At 42.5% G+C, this 21107-nt stretch overlaps 1 protein-coding gene across 1 annotated transcript in view; it reads right to left on the reverse strand.

Moving 5' to 3' along the window:
• Positions 1-21107, reverse strand: part of LOC120023010 (dynein heavy chain 6, axonemal-like) — a 58566-nt gene that overhangs the window by 23174 nt on the left and 14285 nt on the right. The window contains exons 7-40 of the mRNA XM_038966961.1: positions 20568-20958; positions 20213-20403; positions 19721-19966; positions 18904-19025; positions 17186-17357; positions 16139-16243; positions 13638-13756; positions 13453-13527; positions 13252-13339; positions 12438-12688; positions 11332-11563; positions 11036-11089; positions 10656-10801; positions 10439-10507; positions 9619-9805; positions 9081-9160; positions 8734-8896; positions 8497-8586; positions 7908-8039; positions 7105-7314; positions 6774-6822; positions 6437-6657; positions 5942-6188; positions 5327-5399; positions 5010-5233; positions 4669-4811; positions 4286-4427; positions 3631-3763; positions 3409-3470; positions 2965-3161; positions 2698-2826; positions 1774-1914; positions 1463-1630; positions 531-701 (exon numbers count right to left, since the gene is read on the reverse strand). Of these exons, the coding sequence (XP_038822889.1) occupies positions 531-701; positions 1463-1630; positions 1774-1914; positions 2698-2826; positions 2965-3161; positions 3409-3470; positions 3631-3763; positions 4286-4427; positions 4669-4811; positions 5010-5233; positions 5327-5399; positions 5942-6188; positions 6437-6657; positions 6774-6822; positions 7105-7314; positions 7908-8039; positions 8497-8586; positions 8734-8896; positions 9081-9160; positions 9619-9805; positions 10439-10507; positions 10656-10801; positions 11036-11089; positions 11332-11563; positions 12438-12688; positions 13252-13339; positions 13453-13527; positions 13638-13756; positions 16139-16243; positions 17186-17357; positions 18904-19025; positions 19721-19966; positions 20213-20403; positions 20568-20958 (5223 nt within the window). The remainder of the gene's footprint in view (positions 1-530; positions 702-1462; positions 1631-1773; positions 1915-2697; positions 2827-2964; positions 3162-3408; positions 3471-3630; positions 3764-4285; positions 4428-4668; positions 4812-5009; positions 5234-5326; positions 5400-5941; positions 6189-6436; positions 6658-6773; positions 6823-7104; positions 7315-7907; positions 8040-8496; positions 8587-8733; positions 8897-9080; positions 9161-9618; positions 9806-10438; positions 10508-10655; positions 10802-11035; positions 11090-11331; positions 11564-12437; positions 12689-13251; positions 13340-13452; positions 13528-13637; positions 13757-16138; positions 16244-17185; positions 17358-18903; positions 19026-19720; positions 19967-20212; positions 20404-20567; positions 20959-21107) is intronic.

Genomic DNA, 21107 nt, shown 5'->3' on the forward strand with positions numbered 1-21107 from the left:
AGTATCTCAGAAACGGCCGGCATCCTGGGCAAGGAGTCGCTAGAGCGCGATGGGACAAGAACCTCCCGGCCGGCCAAACCCTCCCCTAACCCGGACAATGCTGGGCCAATTGTGCGCCGCATCATGGGTCTCCAGGTCGCGGCCGGCTGCGACACAGCCTGGGATCGAACCCGGGTCTATAGTGACGCCTCAAGCACTGCGATGCAGTGCCTTAAGACTGCTGCGCCATTCGGGAGGCACTTTTAACTACTTTCAACACATAGGAATTTGGTTGTCTCACCTAGCTATCTGAAGATGAATGCCCTAACTGTAAGTCGCTCTGGTAAAGAGCGTCGGCAAAATGTCCCCAAATAAATCCTTTTATAAATGCAACACAGAATCAAAATGTGCATAAGCTTGGCATAAATGGATTACAGTAGAAGAAAAGAGAACTCATTCTGAATGGCCTGAAGTGCGTCTACAGTACACATTTCAGCAGTTGAGTTACTGTGTACACGTGAGACCTCTCTTGACACGTTGGCTACCAGTACCTTGAAGTAACTGTGCAGCTCGTTGGACAGTATCTGAAAGAACAGTTCTCTGTCCTGCTCGTTGACCAGGCGGTCGTGGAACACCCTGGAGGTCTCGTGGGAAAACAGGTAGGCTGCAGCCTCCTCTGAGTTTAGCTCAGAGTCGCTGGCCTGCATCAGGCCCTGGACCACCTATAGAGAGATTACCAATGAGTTCAGCTGAGAGTCGCTGGTCTGCATCAGGCCTTGGACCATCTATAGAGAGAATACCAATGAGTTTGAGAGTCACTGGTCTGCATCAGGCCTTGGACCATCTATAGAGAGAATACCAATGAGTTCAGCTGAGAGTCACTGGTCTGCATCAGGCCTTGGACCATCTATAGAGAGAATACCAATGAGTTCAGCTGAGAGTCACTGGTCTGCATCAGGCCTTGGACCATCTATAGAGAGAATACCAATGAGTTCAGCTGAGAGTCACTGGTCTGCATCAGGCCTTGGACCATCTATAGAGAGAATACCAATGAGTTTGAGAGTCACTGGTCTGCATCAGGCCTTGGACCATCTATAGAGAGAATACCAATGAGTTCAGCTGAGAGTCACTGGTCTGCATCAGGCCTTGGACCATCTATAGAGAGAATACCAATGAGTTCAGCTGAGAGTCGCTGGTCTGCATCAGGCCTTGGACCATCTATAGAGAGAATACCAATGCATATCAATAGTCAAGCGCCTCTCTCCATACCTAAGCTAATCACAGTGTTTAAGGGGATCAGTTTGAGTAAGGCGAGGTGCAGAATCACTCATGTTGATCATATAATGAGTAGTTAGGTGCAGTGCAAGGTGACTTGTAGATCAGTGATTCTGTGCAGTCTGACTGTATTGTAGACGATCTTAAACACACACAATAGTAAAAGACAGTGGAAGAAGAGAAACCAATGAGAATGTGTGTGTCTTACCTTGGACAGGTCTCGGAGGTTAAATGTGTAGTGGTATTTGGCTGGAGTGGGCATCATACGTTGACACATCTCATTGTAGACAGTGATGGAGGCAGACACCAAGGTCTCTCTGCATTTACGCACCTCCTTGGAGAAATCTCTGATACCAAAGAACTTCCCGAGTTGGACCTGGTTGATATACCAAACAGAAAGCATTTCAGGTACTTCCCCTAATTTGATATTACATAGCGACACAGCTGCCACTTACACATACAGTAGGCTTAGTATAGGATGTACTGCAGTTAATCCACTAAAGACTGAGGGGCAATGACCTGGAAGATGTGTTGCATGGTGTTGCTAGAGGGGTGTGGCAGCAGCAGGACAGAGAAGTGTCTTAGCAGACGGGGGCTGAGGTTCTGACGGCCCCCACCCGGAGGGGCACAGGCTGCACACAGAGTCACATCCTGGATGCCCTGTAGAAACAGATATTTAAACATTGTTACAATATATATTCATTATTAAAAGAGTGGCCATTAAGAGAGTGGCTTTCGAGTGGCGCAGCGGTCTAAGGCACTGCATCGCAGTGTTGAGGCTTCACTACAGCCTGGGGTTTGATCCCAGCCGGCCGTGACCGGGAGTCCCATAGCGCGGTGCACAATTGGCCCAGCGTCATCCGGGTTAGTGGAGGGTTTGGCCAGGGGGCTTTTCTCGGCTCATCGCACTCTAGCGACTCCTTGTGGCGGGCCGGGTGCCTGCAGGCTGACTTCAGTCATCAGTTGACTTCAGTCGTCAGTGTTTCCTCCAATACATTTGTGTGGCTGGCTTCCAGGTTAAGCGAGTAGGTGTTAAGAAGCAGCGCGGCTTGGCGGGTCTTGTTTCGGAGGACGCATGACTCGACCTTCGCCTCTCCCGAGCCCGTTGTGGAGCTGCAGCGATGAGACATGATTGGATCGCAATTGGGTATCACAAAATTGGGGGAAAAAGGGGGTCAAATTACAAAATAAAATAAAAAATAAAATAAAAGAGGCAAATAGAGACCTGGAGCTAACATACTGGCATACAAATAATAGAAAGCACAAGAACACGGTTCTGTATAGAGACTAGCCCTATTCATCACATCTGATGTCAAACAAGGAAGAAAATAAGCCTCCCAGGAAAACCAACGGGTTATGTTTTACATAGCTATGATTTGCATCACGCATCACAGGGAAATGGTAGACACGAACTCTAATAACACTATGGTTATTGTACTGTACCTTCCAGGTGAGAGTCTTGGCATCGAATACTCCCTGGAGCTCGATGAACTGGCGAATCAACTCCATGGAAGGCTGGGCGCCATAACTATCAAGTGTTGGCATGTTCAAATCATCTACAAACACCAAGACCTGAGGAGAGAAACATAGAACATCAAAGCTGATTATGCATCCATCTTTAATGTATTTTGAATCCATTAGAGTACTTTGAGCATCCAAAACTTAAAATGTTTATTATCAGACATGTTTATGTAATGACATTTTACTCACCGACTTATTTTTGGGTGCACCAAGGTTATTTTTGCCTTTCTTGACGAGGTTTTGTAACATGTGTGCCTGTATGTAGGCAGTGGTTGTACGAGCAGTGCACTGGAGGGTACAGGTCAGGATTCCTGAGGATTCTGAGGTATGGCTGGGACTAGGCATCCTGCGTAACACTCCAAACGGCATGCTGCGCAACAAGCCACCTGGAAAAGACCAACTTTTTGGTTGAAAATACACATTTCTCAGAAATTGGCTGTCAATATTTGTGGTTTTAATTATTATGGCAACAATAAATTGTTCATATTAAAGAATAAAGCATTTTCTCAGGAGAAGGGTAATAGGAGAAGATGTGGCTTTTAGTCAGACTACTAACTTTACTCACTAGTTAAGCTCACTACTACTGACGACTACTAGATAGTCCTGACTACACCGTACTTAATGAATCACCACCTGTAGACTTATCTGCATCTCCCCCAAACACAGCTGTCAGCAGGTTAACATCCTCCAACAGGCTGGAGAAAAGATACAGTACATTAGGTTGCTCGTTCGTATCAGTCTCTCAGCCTCTCTGGGCCTTTCTTACACAATAATACTGAAGCTCACTGTCTTTCTCAACATAATGTACTTTATACAAGATCAACAAAAGAGAATTGTGTTTTACTTTAGATTTACCTGGCTGTCTTGGCTTGGTTGTGTAGAAAGACTTGTCCCAGTATAGTCCCTTGATTCACCATTTCTCCTCCGTCTTTCTGTAGTTTCTTTAGAATGCTTTGGATGAGAATGGTTTTTCCAACTCCAGAATCCCCTAATTGTCAAAACAAACCTCATTAACTTAAGAATCCCCTAATAGTCAAAACAAACCTCATTAACTCCAGAATCCCCTAATTGTCAAAACAAACCTCATTAACTCCAGAATCCCCTAATTGTCAAAACAAACCTCATTAACTCCAGAATCCCCTAATTGTCAAAACAAACCTCATTAACTTAAGAATCCCCTAATAGTCAAAACAAACCTCATTAACTCCAGAATCCCCTAATTGTCAAAACAAACCTCATTAACTCCAGAATCCCCTAACAGTCAATACAAACCTCATTAACTCCAGAATCCCTTAATAGTCAAAAAAACTTCATTACCTCCAGAATCCCCTAACAGTCAATTCAAACCTCATTATGAGACCTCTTAAATCTCTTTAATGATAAAATAGTTGGTTAAAGACAACCATATTTTTCTGTCAAGAACATGAATAGTAAGCAACAGGCATGTAATTGGGGGAAAGAATGATCCTATAGTCTTATATAATACAGAGTGAAATCTCGACTGAATCACCTGTGAGAAGTACTGGTTGTTTGTTGAGCAGCAGCAGGCTCATTAGAAAGGAGTAGCGGACAGTATCATTGCTGCAGATGGGGCCTGATCTCAGAAAGCTGGTGGTATCTGTTGTGTTAGACTCTCCCAGGACTCCTCCCAACTGCAATGATTCAGAACCTGAGGATGTGTTCAGTCCTGAGGAAATGGACGTATAATGTGAGTCCCTAACCTTTAATGCTGTATGTTTTAATACTGCTGTTTTTAATGCTGTTGTTTTAATGTGAGAGCTCTGGTGAGTATGATTTCCAGTGAAATTACATAAGGAAAATAAACTTGAAACTCATCTTAGCACTCTTGAATGGTACAATTGAAAAGTGCATGTATGGATGCTTGCTGCACACCAGAGAGGGTAAAGGTGTGAGCAGACCTTTGCGTATTAGACTCTCGGTGCTAGGAACCAACTCATCCCAGGGAACGAAGGCACCTGTCTGTAGATCCACAAAGTAGTTGAAGATCATACGATTCCCCGCCGGGAAAGACACACCTGAAATATTCAGAGACAAAATAAAGTTTGATGAAGAGGGATACGTTCTACAAAATAGAAAATATAACGGACACTAGAGCATTATTTATTTGTTCATTTGTCAGAGACCATGTACAACATGTCATTGCACCAGATTTATCTAGATAGCACATTTTCCTCTGCAGTCCCTGGACATGATTAATTATTCTATTCACATACCGCAAGGTGCGCCTTCAAACAACTTGTGGATCAGGTTTTTGAATGCGTGTGCAACATTGACGAGGTGACAGCTTTTGTCTTTAGTAGCAGATGGGGAATCATCATAGTCATCTACATGGTTCAGGACTCCTCCCACTGCCCAGGCGTATGAAAAGACAAACAGCTTCCCAAGAAGAATCGTGAGTTTTTCTGGGTTTTTCTGTAGAAACCATTTGTTATCCTCCCTGTGACAGATTGGAAATATACAGTAACTTTACTAAAGCTGAACCAAGATAATATAGTAACTACAAACAGCAATAGATTTAATTTACACATACCCTTTTCCTGTGGACTCATTGTCTGCAGATGTCTTCCCAATGTCTTCCTCTGACAATGTCTCAAGATTTAGTCCTGTGACACCACAGAATGAAAATTTGATCAAACTTGGACCAAACTTATTTAAAGTCCACATAGGAAACAATACAACATCCACACTGTAACGTCCTGACCAGAGTTCTTATGTGTTTTGCTTGTTTAGTGTTGGTCAGGACGTGAGCTGGGTGGGAATTCTATGTTGTGTGTCTAGTTCGTCTGTTTCTGTGTTCAGCCTAATATGGTTCTCAATCAGAGACAGCTGTCAATCGTTGTCCCTGATTGAGAATCATATAAAGGTGGCTTGTTTTGTGTTGGGGATTGTGGGTGGTTGTTTCCTGTCTCTGTGTTTGTGTTCTGCACCAGATAGGACTGTCTCGGCTTTCACGTTTGTTATTTTGTTATTTGTTAATGTTCATTGTTTATTGTTTAATTAAACATGTTGAACACTAACTGCGCTGCATTTTGGTCCTCTCCTTCATCCCAGGAAGAAAGCCGTTACACACACGGACAGAAAGACAAGTAGTAGAAGTAGAAAAATAAATACAGATGATGCTTAGCTTTACAGAAGATTGTCCTACCCAGGCCACCATTCCCCTGCATGAAGTTAATGAGAGCCCCCAGGATGCTGCAGACGGTCATGACTGTGGACATCTCCGGGATCTGGAAGTTGAGCAGCTTCTGGTGCTTCTTGACAAAGTTCAGCCCCTGGGTGATGCTGTTGTCAAAGAGCTGCTGGATGTGGTTCCTTCCCTCTCTGCTCAGCTGTCTGGGCAGCTGGGACAGCCAGCGCCTCACGTACGGCTTCCAGCCCAGGTCAACTGGATCCTGGAGTGGCGATTTAAAAAAAGATATAACCCAAATATTCTAACTTTGCATAACAAACTACTGTAGTTTAATACATTAGATGAAAACCTATAACAGATTGGGGTCCAGTTTCCCGGACCCAGATTAGGCCTAATCTTGGACCGGAGGACACTTGCAATGGAGATTCTCCAGGACGAGAACTAATCTGAGTCCAGGGAACCGTTCTGAAGAATAGGTCTGGTTGAACATAATGCATCTTGACACAGTACCATGTAAACCATGGCACAGCGGCTGATGGTAGCGGGGGTGGCCTGGCTGAGAGTATCCACTTCAAACAGGAACCTAATGCCATCTGGCAGGCTGATCCTCTCTCCGTTCACCAGGCACAGCGTCTTGTTGTCGTCCAACACAGTGTTCAGGTTCTCGACCCACAGGATATCCACTGGGCCATCCATTATGATCCAACGCCAGTTGTCAACCATGAAGTTATCTAAGAAATAAGAAAGAGACCCATTTAAATATATATATTTCTGAATGATAACATTCTCAAATGTTGTGTGATACTATACTGTGAGATAACCACAAGCAGAGTTCATTAAGACATACTTTGATAACTGCTGGGAGGTAAGGGTGTAGTGGAGTCACTCAAAACATCCTGAAAGGGAGACAGAGCCCATGTGTGGCCAATGTTACCAGCGTAAATGACAGTATCCTTGGAATGAATGATCATAAACAATGAATAGCAATAAAAAAAAAATGGTGCTTAACTCTTCCTAGCAATGATTTTATAGATGGCGGCTATTTTGAGAAAGATTTTACTTGCAAGGATCGTGATCGTTGTTTTACCTACTTCAGTTGAATGCATGACTGAAATGTAGTTTAGTCTGGATAAGAGCATCTGCTAAACTACTCAAATGTAAATGCAATAAGCACTGACTGAAGAGGAGGTGTTCCTGCTCTCGCTGTCTTTGGAAGTCTTGTTGTCTTGTTCGAAGAGTTCTTTAGCGTAGGTTCTGACTGCAGAAGCGAACAGGCCGTCTGACCACTCCAGAGTGTTGGGGTCTACCTGGCCGTACAACTCTCCAAAGCTCACACACTTGGGGTTGATGGTGAAGCTTTCCACGTGGACCTCTGAACTCGGTGCCAACTACCCAATGGAAGTTAAGAGAAAGAATGAAACAAGCACAGCAATTCATTACAGGAGTTGGCAAGACAGCACAAACATATTTGGGACCAGGCTATTCAATAAAGGCATAACGTATTTTAAAGGTGCTGTATGCAGAAATCATAACGCCATTTTCTGGTTGCTAAAAATCTAATAGTTTGGCTAATTTCAGTTTATGTGACAAAACAAACAATAGATAATCATTGTATTGTATTTTCTTATGTTCAAAGCTGGTGTACAAAACCGAAAGTTAAAGACGCAAAAACAAAACTTAAGAACGGGAAGCATAGAAATAGAGCAAATAGAACAGATCTACCGGCTTCTTTGGCTTGCTTTCAATGAGAATGACAGATCTATAACTCACATTTCTATATGAATTTGGTCACGTCGCCACAGAAAAAGTGACAGATTGCAGCTTTAATAAACAACACACACAAACATACTATCTAACACTTCCATATCTGAAAGGAATCAAATCTGCACCAGTTTAGCTGCATGTTTAAACACACTTAAAAACATTCAGTGACAGATGTTTTCAGTAAATGATCTGAAGTGTCTAACGAGATGTGTAGTACCTGCATAAAGACGTTGGTCCTCCTGTCGACTTCAGACAGAGAGGGCAGCAGGTGTAGAGCATGCTGCAGGATGAGTCTCGCTGTTGTCTTCCCTCCTCCGGTAGGACCAATCAACATCACCCCTCCTCGAGCCTGCAACATCAACATTGAAGTTGAATGATATTGTGAATTGAATTAATCACAAAAACAACAGGACAACGCTTGCTTAAACCTCAGGTGTAGACCTTCTGGAACAAAAAATGCTAGGTGTTAGCTTTTCCCATCGGAAAACATTTTACACTTAGCCACTATGCTAACACCACCAGCTGACCCGCGTGATTATTTACATTAACAAATACTGCTTCAGCCAACTAAAGAAGTAGACGTAGTTGGACGTGATTTAACACTTTTTCATGAGAGTCCTTAACGGAAGTCATTGGTTGATTTGTTATTTGTTCCCGGAAATACAAGTAACTCGTGGTAGCTAGGCAGCTAATTCTGACATGTTTTCCAATGGGAAAAACTAACACCTAGCATTTTTGTTCCATCTGAGGTTTAAGCAAGGCTTCGTAAGTATGGACCCGGGATGTTTAAGAAACCAAATACTGACCAAAATCTGGCTATACAGCTGTGTAACCTTCTCTGCTTGATTTGGCCATTGTTGAAATCCAAGCATCTCTGTAGCCTTAGCTATGGCGATCTAGAGAAGATACAAGCATATGACATACATTTTAACCACAACAACCAAAAAAACATGCAGCCAAGTGATCTAACCAAGTTCCATTTACTTTACCAGAACAACCACCGACTACACCGGACTGTGTGAGTACACGTGGCAAGGAATTACCTCTAGTTGAGGATGGATAGATTTGGGATTGACGACGCCAGGGAACAGATCCTCCATGATGCTTTTAAACAGAGGAACGTCCTCAGGAACCAGCTTGGGTAAGTTCGAGTTTTGTAAAGCACAGATCAGAACGCAGCATTCGTCCTCTGGTGTCAGGCCACACCTGGAATATCACACAGTATTTACTCACAATGTTTTTACGACAACAACTCTGGCAAGTTGAGATGAATGAGAGAAGCAAAGAGAAGACGGTAGTGACCAGTGACACAGCCTTTTGGTTGTACCAATTCAAGGGAATGCCTTTTGGTCTCATGAATGCAGAGGATTCTTGTTTCTTTAATACTTACGACAGCGCTGCGAATCTTCTCTTCTGACCAGCGAGAACTAGCACTGACTTTATGGCTCTCATTCCAAAATCATAATGGTCCTAGATTACAGTAGAACCACGAAAGGAAGGGGAAAAAAACACAAAGACAAACTTAAGACATCAACAAAAAAGCAAAACAAAAGTTTTCAGAATGTCAAAGCTATGAACATAGTTCTAAACATTAACATGAACAGTTACAGTATGTATTTGATATTTAACTGAAATGTTCAACTGTTTGTTTCAACTGTTTTAACTGAAATGTTCAACTGTTTTAACTGAAATGTTTGTAATGTTACTCTTAGAAAAAATGGTTCCAAAAGTGTTCTTCGACTGTCCCTGTAGGAGAAAGTTTTTTGGTTCCAGGTAGAACCTCTGTAGAAAGGGTTCTACATGGAACCAAAAGGGTTCTACCTGCAAACAAAAAGAGTTATTCAAAGCGTTCTCCTATGGGGACAGCCGAAGAACCCTTTAAGGTTCTAGATACCACATTTTTTTCTAAGAGTCTATGTAAGTCCAACCTGCTGAGACAGCTGCTTGCTGGCGAGCTGGTAGAGGTTGACGATCTTCCTGGACAGTGATTTGGCTGATTTGAAGCCCTCAGAGAACAACATGATCTCAGCAATCAGGTCAAAGTCAGGTACCATCATAGAGACAGGCCGGAACAGGGACTTTAGGTTGTCAGGGAGATCCACTCGACCTTTGCAACTGAAAGAGAGAGGTCAACTCGAAAGACATGGCAAATAGAAGCCGGATGGACATAAGAAATAGATGGTTGAGGGTAGAGGAAAGACAGGAGTAAAAGCAAACAAAATAGAACTATTGTAAAATAGACTGTGTACATAAAATGTACATAGTATGTATGAACTGGAAATACAGGCCTAAGCATTGTTGTTCACTAGTTTGCTCCAATTGGGTTAGGGGTGGTAGGGTGGAGGGTAATAAAGAAAATATATATATTTTTAAAGATGTATATATATATGTATGTATATGTATTGATATGTATGTATGTATGTGTATCTGTATGTATTTATATGTGTATGTATGTGTGTGTATGTATGTACAGTACCAGTCAAAAGTTTGGACACACCTACTCATTCCAGGGATTTTCTTTATTTTTACTATTTTCTACATTGTAGAATAATAGTGAAGACATCAAAACTATGAAATAACACATATGGAATCATGTAGTAACCAAAAAAGTGTTAAACAAATCAAAATATATTTTATATTTGAGATTCTTCAAAGTAGCCACCCTTTGCCTTGATGACAGGTTATTAACGCTTATAAAAGGTTATTAAAAAGGTATGAACTTAAACTAAACATGACAGATCACGTTACCCTGGATTCATGGTGATGAAGAATCCACATGAGGCGTTCAGTCGGATATCTCTTCCCTCGAACATAAACCTTTGGTAAAAACAGTAAATATCGAATACATTTGACTAATTAACCTAAACTATTCACCTGTTCAGTTAAACCAATGTAAAATGAAAAACTTTCAAGCCATAAAAAATACAAATCAGTCTAAAGAATACAGTAAGTTCCAGAGGCATACCGTAAACTGTGACTATGCATGGCAGCCTTAATGGACTGAAGCTGAGCAGCGATGACTGACAACACCTCTACGTTGATACGGTTAAACTCATCAAAACAACACCAGGAACCAGACTGCACCATGCCAGAGAACAGCTTCCCCATCATCTGGTAAGGGAATGTCACAGAGAGAGACAACTGTATGAGATAAATTACATGACTACTGTATTGATTTCTACATTTCTGCAATTAACTCACAGTATACAGTAAAATGTATACATACTTCCACTCCACTTCTTCAGTTTCTACAACTGATGCAATGAGCTTGAACAAACATATTTCAATGCATCAAAAGTACAATAGCTATAAAGTTATAATGAGAATAGAAATGTCCATGACTACCTTATAGTCTAGACTGTCAGAGCAGTTCAGTACTAAACAGAACTTTCCAAGCGCCTGCAAAGGAAAACAACATCAACATGGTTTTACTTCCTGTAAATACAGTATCAGCTTAAATACAGAGCTACAAGGATATCAGCGACAGTGGTTTCCCAAGAGTGTGGGCATTCTCTTTTTCTACTACTGGCATTTTCAGGTCCACACACCGACTAACTTACTAAATACTTCATAGGTTTTTCTCCTAACTTCAGTGACAGGTCCTTACCTTGGCCAGGTCCTTACCTTGACCAGGTCCTTACCTTGGCCAGGTCCTTGACCGTCTCTGTCTTGCCTGTTCCAGAGGGTCCGGCGGGCGCGCCCCCAAGATGGAGGCTCAAGGCCCCGGTGAGGGTCAGCCAGCATCGGTCAGTGAGCGGCGTGATGACCAGTCGAGGAGAACAGCCCAGGTACTCATAGCCATACATGAAGGAAGCCTGGGCATGGACCACGTAACACAGAGAGGTGCTGTCATACCAGACATATTGAAGCTGCCTGAAACCAACAGAACCAATGACAAAAAAATATATAAAAAGTACAAATGTTGCATCTGGAGATCTGTTTTGGTTGGCTTACTAGCCAAAATTAAGTTGTTCATGTAGGTAAGTCTTGTGCAGCTCTGAAGGTTACCCAAATGATCAACAATCATCTCAAATTCAGAAAATTTGACAAAACATGCTCAGAAGTCCTAGCCTGATATATTTATATATATATATATATATATAAATCATATATATATATGATATATCCTAGATATATATATATATATTTTTTATTTTTATTTTATTATTTTATCCCCTTTTCTCCCCAATTTTCGTGGTATCCAATCGCTAGTAATTACTATCTTGTCTCATCGCTACAACTCCCGTACGGGCTCGGGAGAGACGAAGGTCGAAAGCCACGCGTCCTCCGAAGCACAACCCAACCAAGCCGCACTGCTTCTTAACACAGCGTGCCTCCAACCCGGAAGCCAGCCGCACCAATGTGTCGGAGGAAACACCGTGTACCTGGCCCCCTTGGTTAGCGCGCACTGCGCCCGGCCCGCCACAGGAGTCGCTGGAGCGCGATGAGACAAGGATATCCCTACCGGCCAAACCCTCCCTAACCCGGACGACGCTAGCCCAATTGTGCGTCGCCCCACGGACCTCCCGGTCGCGGCCGGCTGCGACAGAGCCTGGGCGCAAACCCAGAGACTCTGGTGGCGCAGCTAGCACTGCGATGCAGTGCCCTAGACCACTGCGCCACCCGGGAGGCCATCCTAGATATATTTGACCTAAAAATAGGAGTTATTCTGATCGTAGACAGCACAAAAAAATCTGGAACTAATCTACATAAGGCCAGGTATTTCAACTATGATCAAAGCTGTGACCTTGTCCACTCGAAGTCGTCGACACTGGTGATGCGGTTCTGGAGGAGATGGCTGAGTATGTCTCTACAGTGAACCAGGATTGTGAGCAGGGCCTCTAGGGTGGCCTGCTGGTGACAGGGCAGGGGCTCGGACACAAGGTCAGCCAGCTCCTCCACATTGTGGATCACCTGCTGCTTCACCACCACCATGCTCTCCAGCTGCCTCTCACTGCTGAAGCTTTCCTGGCAGTCCTTAGTGAACATGATCTGGGTCTAGGGGACAGAGGGTTAAGGAGGGGTTTTGGTAGCCTGGGTACTAGCCTGTTTCTGCTCTCTTACCAACTCCTTATGGAAATGTCAATGACCTTAACGGAGTTGATAAGAGCACAAACAGACCTGGGACCAGGCTATAGAAGGAGACAACAGATCTGGGACCAGGCTATAGAAGGAGACAACAGAACTGGGACCAGGCTAAAGAAGGAGACAACAGATCTGGGACCAGGCTATAGAAGGAGTCATCAGAACTGGGACCAGGCTATAGAAGGAGACAGCAGATCTGGGACCAGGCATGTGTTTAGAACACATGTTGGACACAATGTAAGAAGACGGTGTGAAAAGTCAGACGGTCTCACATTTACTTTGGTCTTAAGTTTTCCTTGGCTGTTGATGTAATTTTGACAGGTTAACAGTCACTACATTCATCAGCCTAGTGAACAGGAACTGGAGGAAGGCGCTACACTGTTTAACACATGGTGGGGTTTCCCCAATTGTGTAGGTGGATAGTAATAAGTCTCGTCATATTCCTGTTAAATCTATACATTGCAATGGTAACTTACCACGGTGAGAACGACCTGTCCGGGATGAGAGAGGACCCATTTCTTAAAGTTCTGAGGATTCCATTCTGACACTCCTAACTTCAAGCGCCTGAAATGATTTGAAACATGATTATTGTATCAGGCTAAAAGTTCCCTTGGATATACTGTATCAACACCTTTTGAACAGGAAAGAAAAAGCTGCATGCAAAATGGTTACTGTACCTTTTCACTGTGTTGTACATCGCTGTTTCCACATTTCCCATCCATTGCTCCACTGGCCCACGTATTTGAACATTTCTAAAGAATCAAAAGAGAAGAAAGAATTGTTCTGGGATTCTAGGTAACAGAAAAAAAAACATGAATTAAAATGTTTCCATTTGGTTTATTATCATGATTCGACTATTTACTTTGGCATGGTCACAGTTTCACCCTCGGCTGAACGTATGCTTGCCACCACATGGTAAATCCTAGCATGTTCCTGGATGTCCAGGTGACGGATGTTGCTGAAGCATTTTACAAGATGAGGCTTAAAAGTGTTGTAGAGAATGGATTGAATTAAATTGATTGAATGAACATAAATATTGTTTGAAAGTTGTGAATGAAAATGTCTGAACATTTTGCACAAGCTTTTACAGCCCAGCTAATCCGTCCATCACCCGGCTCGCTCTCTGTCTAACCGTCTGGTTTCACAGCGCCTCAGAATGGAACTTGAATGAAAGCCTATGGCAGGACGAAACAACCACTGGGTTTAATTGGCTGATCTCTCAATTCATCACCATCTAGCATAACCCTTAGATTAACCTCCCCATACATTGTGGACTTCATTGCACAAGCAGCTCAAAGATTTAAACAAGGAAGTGAGTTCCCAAAAACCTGTTAAACATAATTTTCATGTATACAGTACCAGTCAAAAGTTTGGACACACCTATTCATTCAAGGGTTTTCTTTATTTTCTTTACTATTTTCTACATTGTAGAATAATAGTGAAGACATCAAAACTATGAAATAACACATATGGAATCATGTAGTAATCAAAAAAGTGTTAAACAAATCAAAGTATATTTTAGATTTTAGATTCTTCAAAGTAGCCACCCTTTGCTTTGATGACAGCTTTGCACACTCTTGGCATTCTCTCAACCAGCTGTTGAAAAACAAATGATAGTCCCACTAAGCACAAACCAGATGGGATGGAGTATTGCTGCAGAATGCTGTGGTAGCCATGCTAGTTAAGTGTGCTTTGAATTCTAAATAAATCACTGACAGCGTCACCAGCAAAGCACCCCCACACCATCACACCTCCTCCTCTATGCTTCACGGTGGGAACCACACATGCGGAGATCATCCGTTCACCTATTCTGCGTCTCACAAAGACACAGCGGTTGTAACCAAAAATCGCAAATTTGGACTCATCAGATCAAAGGACCGATTTACACCAGTCTAATGTCCATTGTTCGTGTTTCTTGGCCCAAGCAAGTCTCTTCTTTTTATTGGTGTACTTTAGTAGTGGTTTCTTTGCAGCAATTTGACCATGAAGGCCTGATTCACACAGTCTCCTCTGAACAGTTGATGTTGAGATGTGTCTGCTACTTGAACTCCGTGAAGCTTTTATTTGGACTACAATCTGAGGTGCAGTTAACTCTAATGAACATATCCACTGCAGCAGAGGTAACTCTGGGTCTTCCTTTTCTGTGGCGGTCCTCATGAGAGCCAGTTTCATCATAGCGCTTGATGGTTTTTACAACTGCACTTGAAGCAACTTTCAAATTTCTTGAATATTTCCGGATTTTCTGACATTCATGTCTTAAAGTAATGATGGACTGTCATTTCTCTTTGCTTATTTGAGCTGTTCTTGCCATAATATGGACTTGGTCTTCTACCAAATAGGGCTATCTTCTGTATACCACCCCTACCTTGTCACAACTTAACTGATTGGCTCAAACGCATTAAGAAGGAAAGAAATTCCACAAATGAACTTTCAACAAGGCACACCTGTTAATTGAAATGCATTCCAGGTGATTACTTCATGAAGCTGGTTGAGATAATGCCAAGAGTGTGCAAAGCTGTCATCAAGGCAAAGGGTGGCTACTGTGAAGAATCTCAAATATAAAATATATTTTGATTTGTTTAACACTTTTTGGGTTACTACATGATTCCATATGTGTTATTTCATAGTTTTGATGTCTTCATTATTATTCTACAATGTAGAAAATAGTAAAAATAAATAAAAACCCTTGAATGAGTAGGTGTGTCCAAACTTTTGACTGGTACTGTAAGTTTATATGTCCGAACTCAGAATCAATTGGGCTTCCCAAAAATAAGATGGTCAATGTGATAGAACGATCTTCACCATTTTTCAAAGTCCCAGCTAATAGAACTGTACAGACGTAGGATCTCAATTTGATTACTCTTTAGTTGCTGAGAATTTTCCACAGCAGGAAATGCAAACTTGTAGTGTATTTGAGGTTTAAACAGGCTTTTAAAGTTTTTAATTTCCACTTAAATATGTCAGACTTCATTTGCCATAACAAAAAATGTATCACCCCTATAAAAAATGTCCAATAATTACAATCCACATAATAATTCATTATTTTCCTGTTGTAGCAAACTGGCTCAAATTAAGATCCTACATTTGTAGCAGGCTCGCTCCATCTCCCGCCTCGATTTTAAACACACCCCATTCAAGTCCCACTTTGAAGCAGTGTTACCAGTCTATATGCGGTAGTAATTGAGCCTGGAGACGAGGTTACAGATCAGCTAGACCCTACAGACAGGAAATTAAGTGCATTGTGCTTTTGAGAGTCTGCTGTATAAAAGTGAAATATTAACTTCCAGCTGCTGCTTATGTTATTTTTTTTCAAAAGAGAGTAATTTCTTCTTGGATGGTTAGTCTATACTATGAGATGGGAACCTGAATGGCGTTGGGATTTTTGCTCTGTGACAGAACATCCAGCAGTTCCTCATTGCTGAGGAAGTAGAATCTTGCGAAAACTGTTCTTTTGGATTCAAAATAATCCTGCAGAAAACGAAACAAACAGTCAAGTATTGAAATAAACAGCAACTCTGAAAGTAACTAGGATAACATAAATGTTGTGTGAGAGTTGCAAATGAAAATGTCAAAGGTTTTACAGCCCAGCTGACCCTAAAGACAGGAAATTAAGTGCATTGTCCTTTTGAGAGTCTGCTGTATCGTGTGGTATGCTAGCCTGGGTTCCAGTCTGCTGTATCATGTGGTATGCTAGCCTGGGTGCCAGTCTACAGTATCATGTGGTATGCTAGCCTGGGTTCCAGTCTGCTGTATCATGTGGTATGCTAGCCTGGGTGCCAGTCTACAGTATCATGTGGTATGCTAGCCTGGGTTCCAGTCTGCTGTATCATGTGGTATGCTAGCCTGGGTGCCAGTCTACAGTATCATGTGGTATGCTAGCCTGGGTTCCAGTCTGCTGTATCATGTGGTATGCTAGCCTGGGTTCCAGTCTGCTGTATCATGTGGTATGCTAGCCTGGGTGCCAGTCTACAGTATCATGTGGTATGCTAGCCTGGGTTCCAGTCTGCTGTATCATGTGGTATGCTAGCCTGGGTTCCAGTCTGCTGTATCATGTGGTATGCTAGCCTGGGTTCCAGTCTACAGTATCATGTGGTATGCTAGCCTGGGTGCCAGTCTACAGTATCATGTGGTATGCTAGCCTGGGTTCCAGTCTGCTGTATCATGTGGTATGCTAGCCTGGGTTCCAGTCTGCTGTTTATTGTGATATGCTAGCCTGGGTTCCAGTCTGCTGTATCATGTGGTATGCTAGCCTGGGTTCCAGTCTGCTGTATATTGTGATATGCTAGCCTGGGCTCCAGTTTGTTTCTACTCATTATGGAATTGCCATGTTTGAGATGACAATGAATGACAAGGAGTTGACAAGATAGCAGAAACATTCTGACACCCAGGCACCCTAACTCTCTCCAGTACCTGCAGACACTTCTGTATTTTTTCCAGGTGGACATTGCCAGCCTGCAGCATCTCCAGGACCCCAGGGGCGGTAGCTGCTCTCAGGGCATTAGGCCTGTCATCTGTCCTCCTCATGATCTCCTTCCATGATTGATCCACCTGCAGGAACACCTTGGCCTCCGCTGGGAGCTGTCTAATAGGATGAGGTTCATTCATTTCAAGTCAGAAAAGTACATATTTTGGATTACATTCAATCATTTCTTTGGTACTGTGAGTCTTCTTAAAGGCCAAATACAGTCAAAAACGTGATTTTTTTCCCATGTTGTATATATACACTATTTCCACACTATGAAGTTGGAATAATACTGTGAAATGATGATAATGCCCTGTAAAAGCTGTTTGATAAGACCGACTGAAATGTCAGCCTGTTTTGGTGGGTTGGAGTTTTGCCTGCCTGTTGACATCACCATGCAGTAAATGAGTTAATAGACCAATAAGAAAGAGTTCCAGTTTTCCCCTCCCCACTCAGACCACTCACAGAAATTGCCCTTTGCCAAGAAGCTATTTTTGTTTATTTTTGACCATTTTATTTGAAAATAATCACAGTAAGGTTTGATTGTTACCCAGAAATGATTAGATATTGAGATAAAAACGTCTCCATTGGAACTTAAACCTACTCCAGGTAGATATCTAACCCATATTATATCAGATGATATGACTAAATGTGCAAGGTATGTCTTTAAAGTGCTGTAAAAATAGCAATTTCCAAAATCATCAACCAGAAGCCTATGTAATAATTAAAATATACTGAGCAAACATATAAACGCAACATGTAAAGTGTTGGTCCCATGTTTCATGAGCTGAAATAAATGATCCGTGAAATGTTCCATACGCACAAAAAAATTATTGATCTCAAATTTTGTGCAGAAATGTGTTTACATTTCTGTTATTGAGCATTTCTCCTTTGCCAAGATAATCCATCTACCTGACAGATGTGGCATAACAACAAGCTGATTAAACAGCATGATCATTACACAGGTGCCCCTTGTGCTGGGGACAATACAAGGCCAGTAAGATGTGCAGTTTTGTCACACAACACAGTGCCACATATGTCTCAAATTCTGAGAGGGTGTGCAATTGGCATGCTGACTGCAGGAATGTCCACCAGAGCTGTTGCAAGAGAAATTAATGTTAATTTCTCTACCATAAGCCGCCTCCAACATCGTTTTAGAGAATTTGGCAGTACGTCCAACCGGCTTCACAACCACAGACCACGTGTATCACGCCAAACCAGGACCTACACCTGTAGTATCGCCTGAGGCCAACCACCAGGACAGCTGATGAAACTGAGGAGTATTTCTGGCTATAATAAAACCCTTTTGTGGGGAAAAAATCTGATTGGCTGGGCCAGTGGATGGGCCTATGCCCTCCCAGGCCCAACCATGGCTGCGCCCTTGCCCAGTCATGTGAAATCCATAGATTAGGGCCTAATTAATTAATTAATTAATATTTCACTGATTTCTTCATATGAACTGTAACTCAGTAAAATCGTTGAAATTGTTGCATGTTGCGTTTATATTTTTGTTCAGTGTAGATGAATTGTCAGCAGCAGATGAAACACAAGACAACACAATAAACAATACAAACCAAAGTGCCATGACACACACCTCATCCGTTAATACAACACACACAGGTTAATTAGCGTCATACACGAGGTAAAACTACAATAGCTGCCTTGCCTCTGAATCCCTCCAGCAGAGAAGATAGGCTCCAGGTAGAGCCATCTCTTCTGACACATGACCCACTCCTCCAGAGTATGTGAGAACTGGTTCAGCTTCCTCTCCCATTCATCTATCAGATACTAAACAAGAGAGAGATCACATTGTCATCACACACAATAATACTAAGCCTGGTCCCAGGTCTGTTTGTTCTGTCTTGCCAACTCCTATGGTCATTGTTATGCAGTGTGGCATGACAATGTCCATAGGAGTTGGCAAGACAGAACATACAGTTCTGGGACCAGGCTAACGAATACCACCTTGTCCCCCAACAACTGACAAAACTACAAGATTCAGAGAACTTAACTTATTTCTCTTCTTGAAATAACAGAGTGATTCCATTATGTACAAATATTATATTTCTCAAATTCTGCATAAATGGGTTTTATTTATATATTTTGATTTAATCCTTATTTAACCATTATTTAACCTTTATTTAACTAGGCAAGTCAGTTAAGAACAAACTCATATTTACAATGACGGCCTCCCCGGACAAGCCCTAACCCGGACGACGCTGGGCCAATTGTGCGCCGCCCTATGGGACTCCCAATCACAGCCGGTTGTGATACAGCCTGGAATTGAACCAGGTCTGTAGTGACGCCTCTAGCACTGAGATGCAGTGCCTTAGACCGCTGCGTCACTCGGGAGTCCACTCGGGGTTTGAAGCGAAAGACGAATTTCTAGAATCTCTGATATGAAAAGGGGCAATATTTATTCAAATCATGTTATTTTTAACGAATTATGACGTCTCTCCGGTCAGTTTTAAATGACACCTGACCTTGATAGGCTCAGCGTAGCGGGATGACTTGATGCTCATGATAGTGGTCTGACTCTCTTCCAGCTGTGCCATGACGTCGTCTGCCGAGGCGATGATTTTCACCGTGGATGTGTCAGACTGGTGGGTGATCAGACGGAAGTCTGTGTTCCTCCACAGGTCAATCATTTTGTACAGGATGCTCTCTAAAGTGGCCTCATTGGTGGCAGTAGTGGAGATGTCCCCTATCGAACCACTTTGCTGAAGAATCTGCATACATGTCACAGAGGGAAATTTAGAATTAAATTTTACGTTCAGATTATAGTAATTTAGTAAATGCTCTTATCCAGAGCCACTTACAAATAGTGAATTCAACTAAAGTAGGTAAAAAAAAAAAACATATCACGATCGCAATGTTAGAACTTAGAAATGGCCCTGAATGTGATTTCTGAACATTTTTCCAGAAATTCTTAGAAAAGCAGGGTATTTCATTGCTACCATCTAAAGATGCCCTACCTTTATGTCTAATAGGTTTCCAAGGGTGAAGTTATCCTCTTTGGTGAAGAATCGTCCGATATAGCTCTGGATGTCTTCCCAGTGTCTCTGACGGAGATAAGGGTTCCTGAGAGCCAGGATGATGGGCAGACAAAGCTTGAAGTCCATCACCTTCTGCTTCAGAATGGGAACTATGTTGTTTTCAGGTAAACCTGAATGACAAAGAAAACAACGTTTATCAGTTGTTTCACATAAATTAATTCCTTTACATTCACACCATCATTTAACACAGCAACACTTGTGATAACAGAGAACCACCTGACATGACATGGTGGTGAATCCCAACAATAATGATCCTAAAATATCACTCAGAGACCTTTCTCTAACATGTAGATGGTCTGTGTAAAGCGGCTGACATCATTTTGCAGATCGTCCACATTGAGCAGCTCGAAGGTGGTGGCTCTCCAACGGTTGTACTGTTTATCCCATTCCTTCTGCATCCCCCAGAGCATCTTCCTCAGCGTCAGGGCACAGTCCACCTCAGACAGCTCTGCCTCCACTTCGGCAGCGTTAGAACCACGGCCCTGCTTCATGCGGACCACAGTGGAGATCTTCTTCATAGAAAAAGAGTTTCTCAGGAGCTCTCCGTAGCTAGTGTAGCTGTATGCCTTATTGGAGTAGATGGCCACCTCCTCCGAGAGAGCCTGGAGGATCTCGTTGGCCACTTTGGGAGACGTATAGCAGCAAAGCAGGATGGGATTGTTCACCTGAGAAATAAGAGATTTGTGACATCTTTAAGTCTGGTCCTACATCTGTTGTCCGGCCATTGGCAGTATGAACAGGTGTGAGACCAGGTTAGGCAGCTTTGTCAGAAAGAGGAAATCATAGATACACACATGTTAAAACACAATCAAGA

This window comes from Salvelinus namaycush, chromosome 28 (genome assembly GCF_016432855.1).
Source record: "Salvelinus namaycush isolate Seneca chromosome 28, SaNama_1.0, whole genome shotgun sequence".
In the NCBI taxonomy this organism is placed as follows: domain Eukaryota; kingdom Metazoa; phylum Chordata; class Actinopteri; order Salmoniformes; family Salmonidae; genus Salvelinus; species Salvelinus namaycush.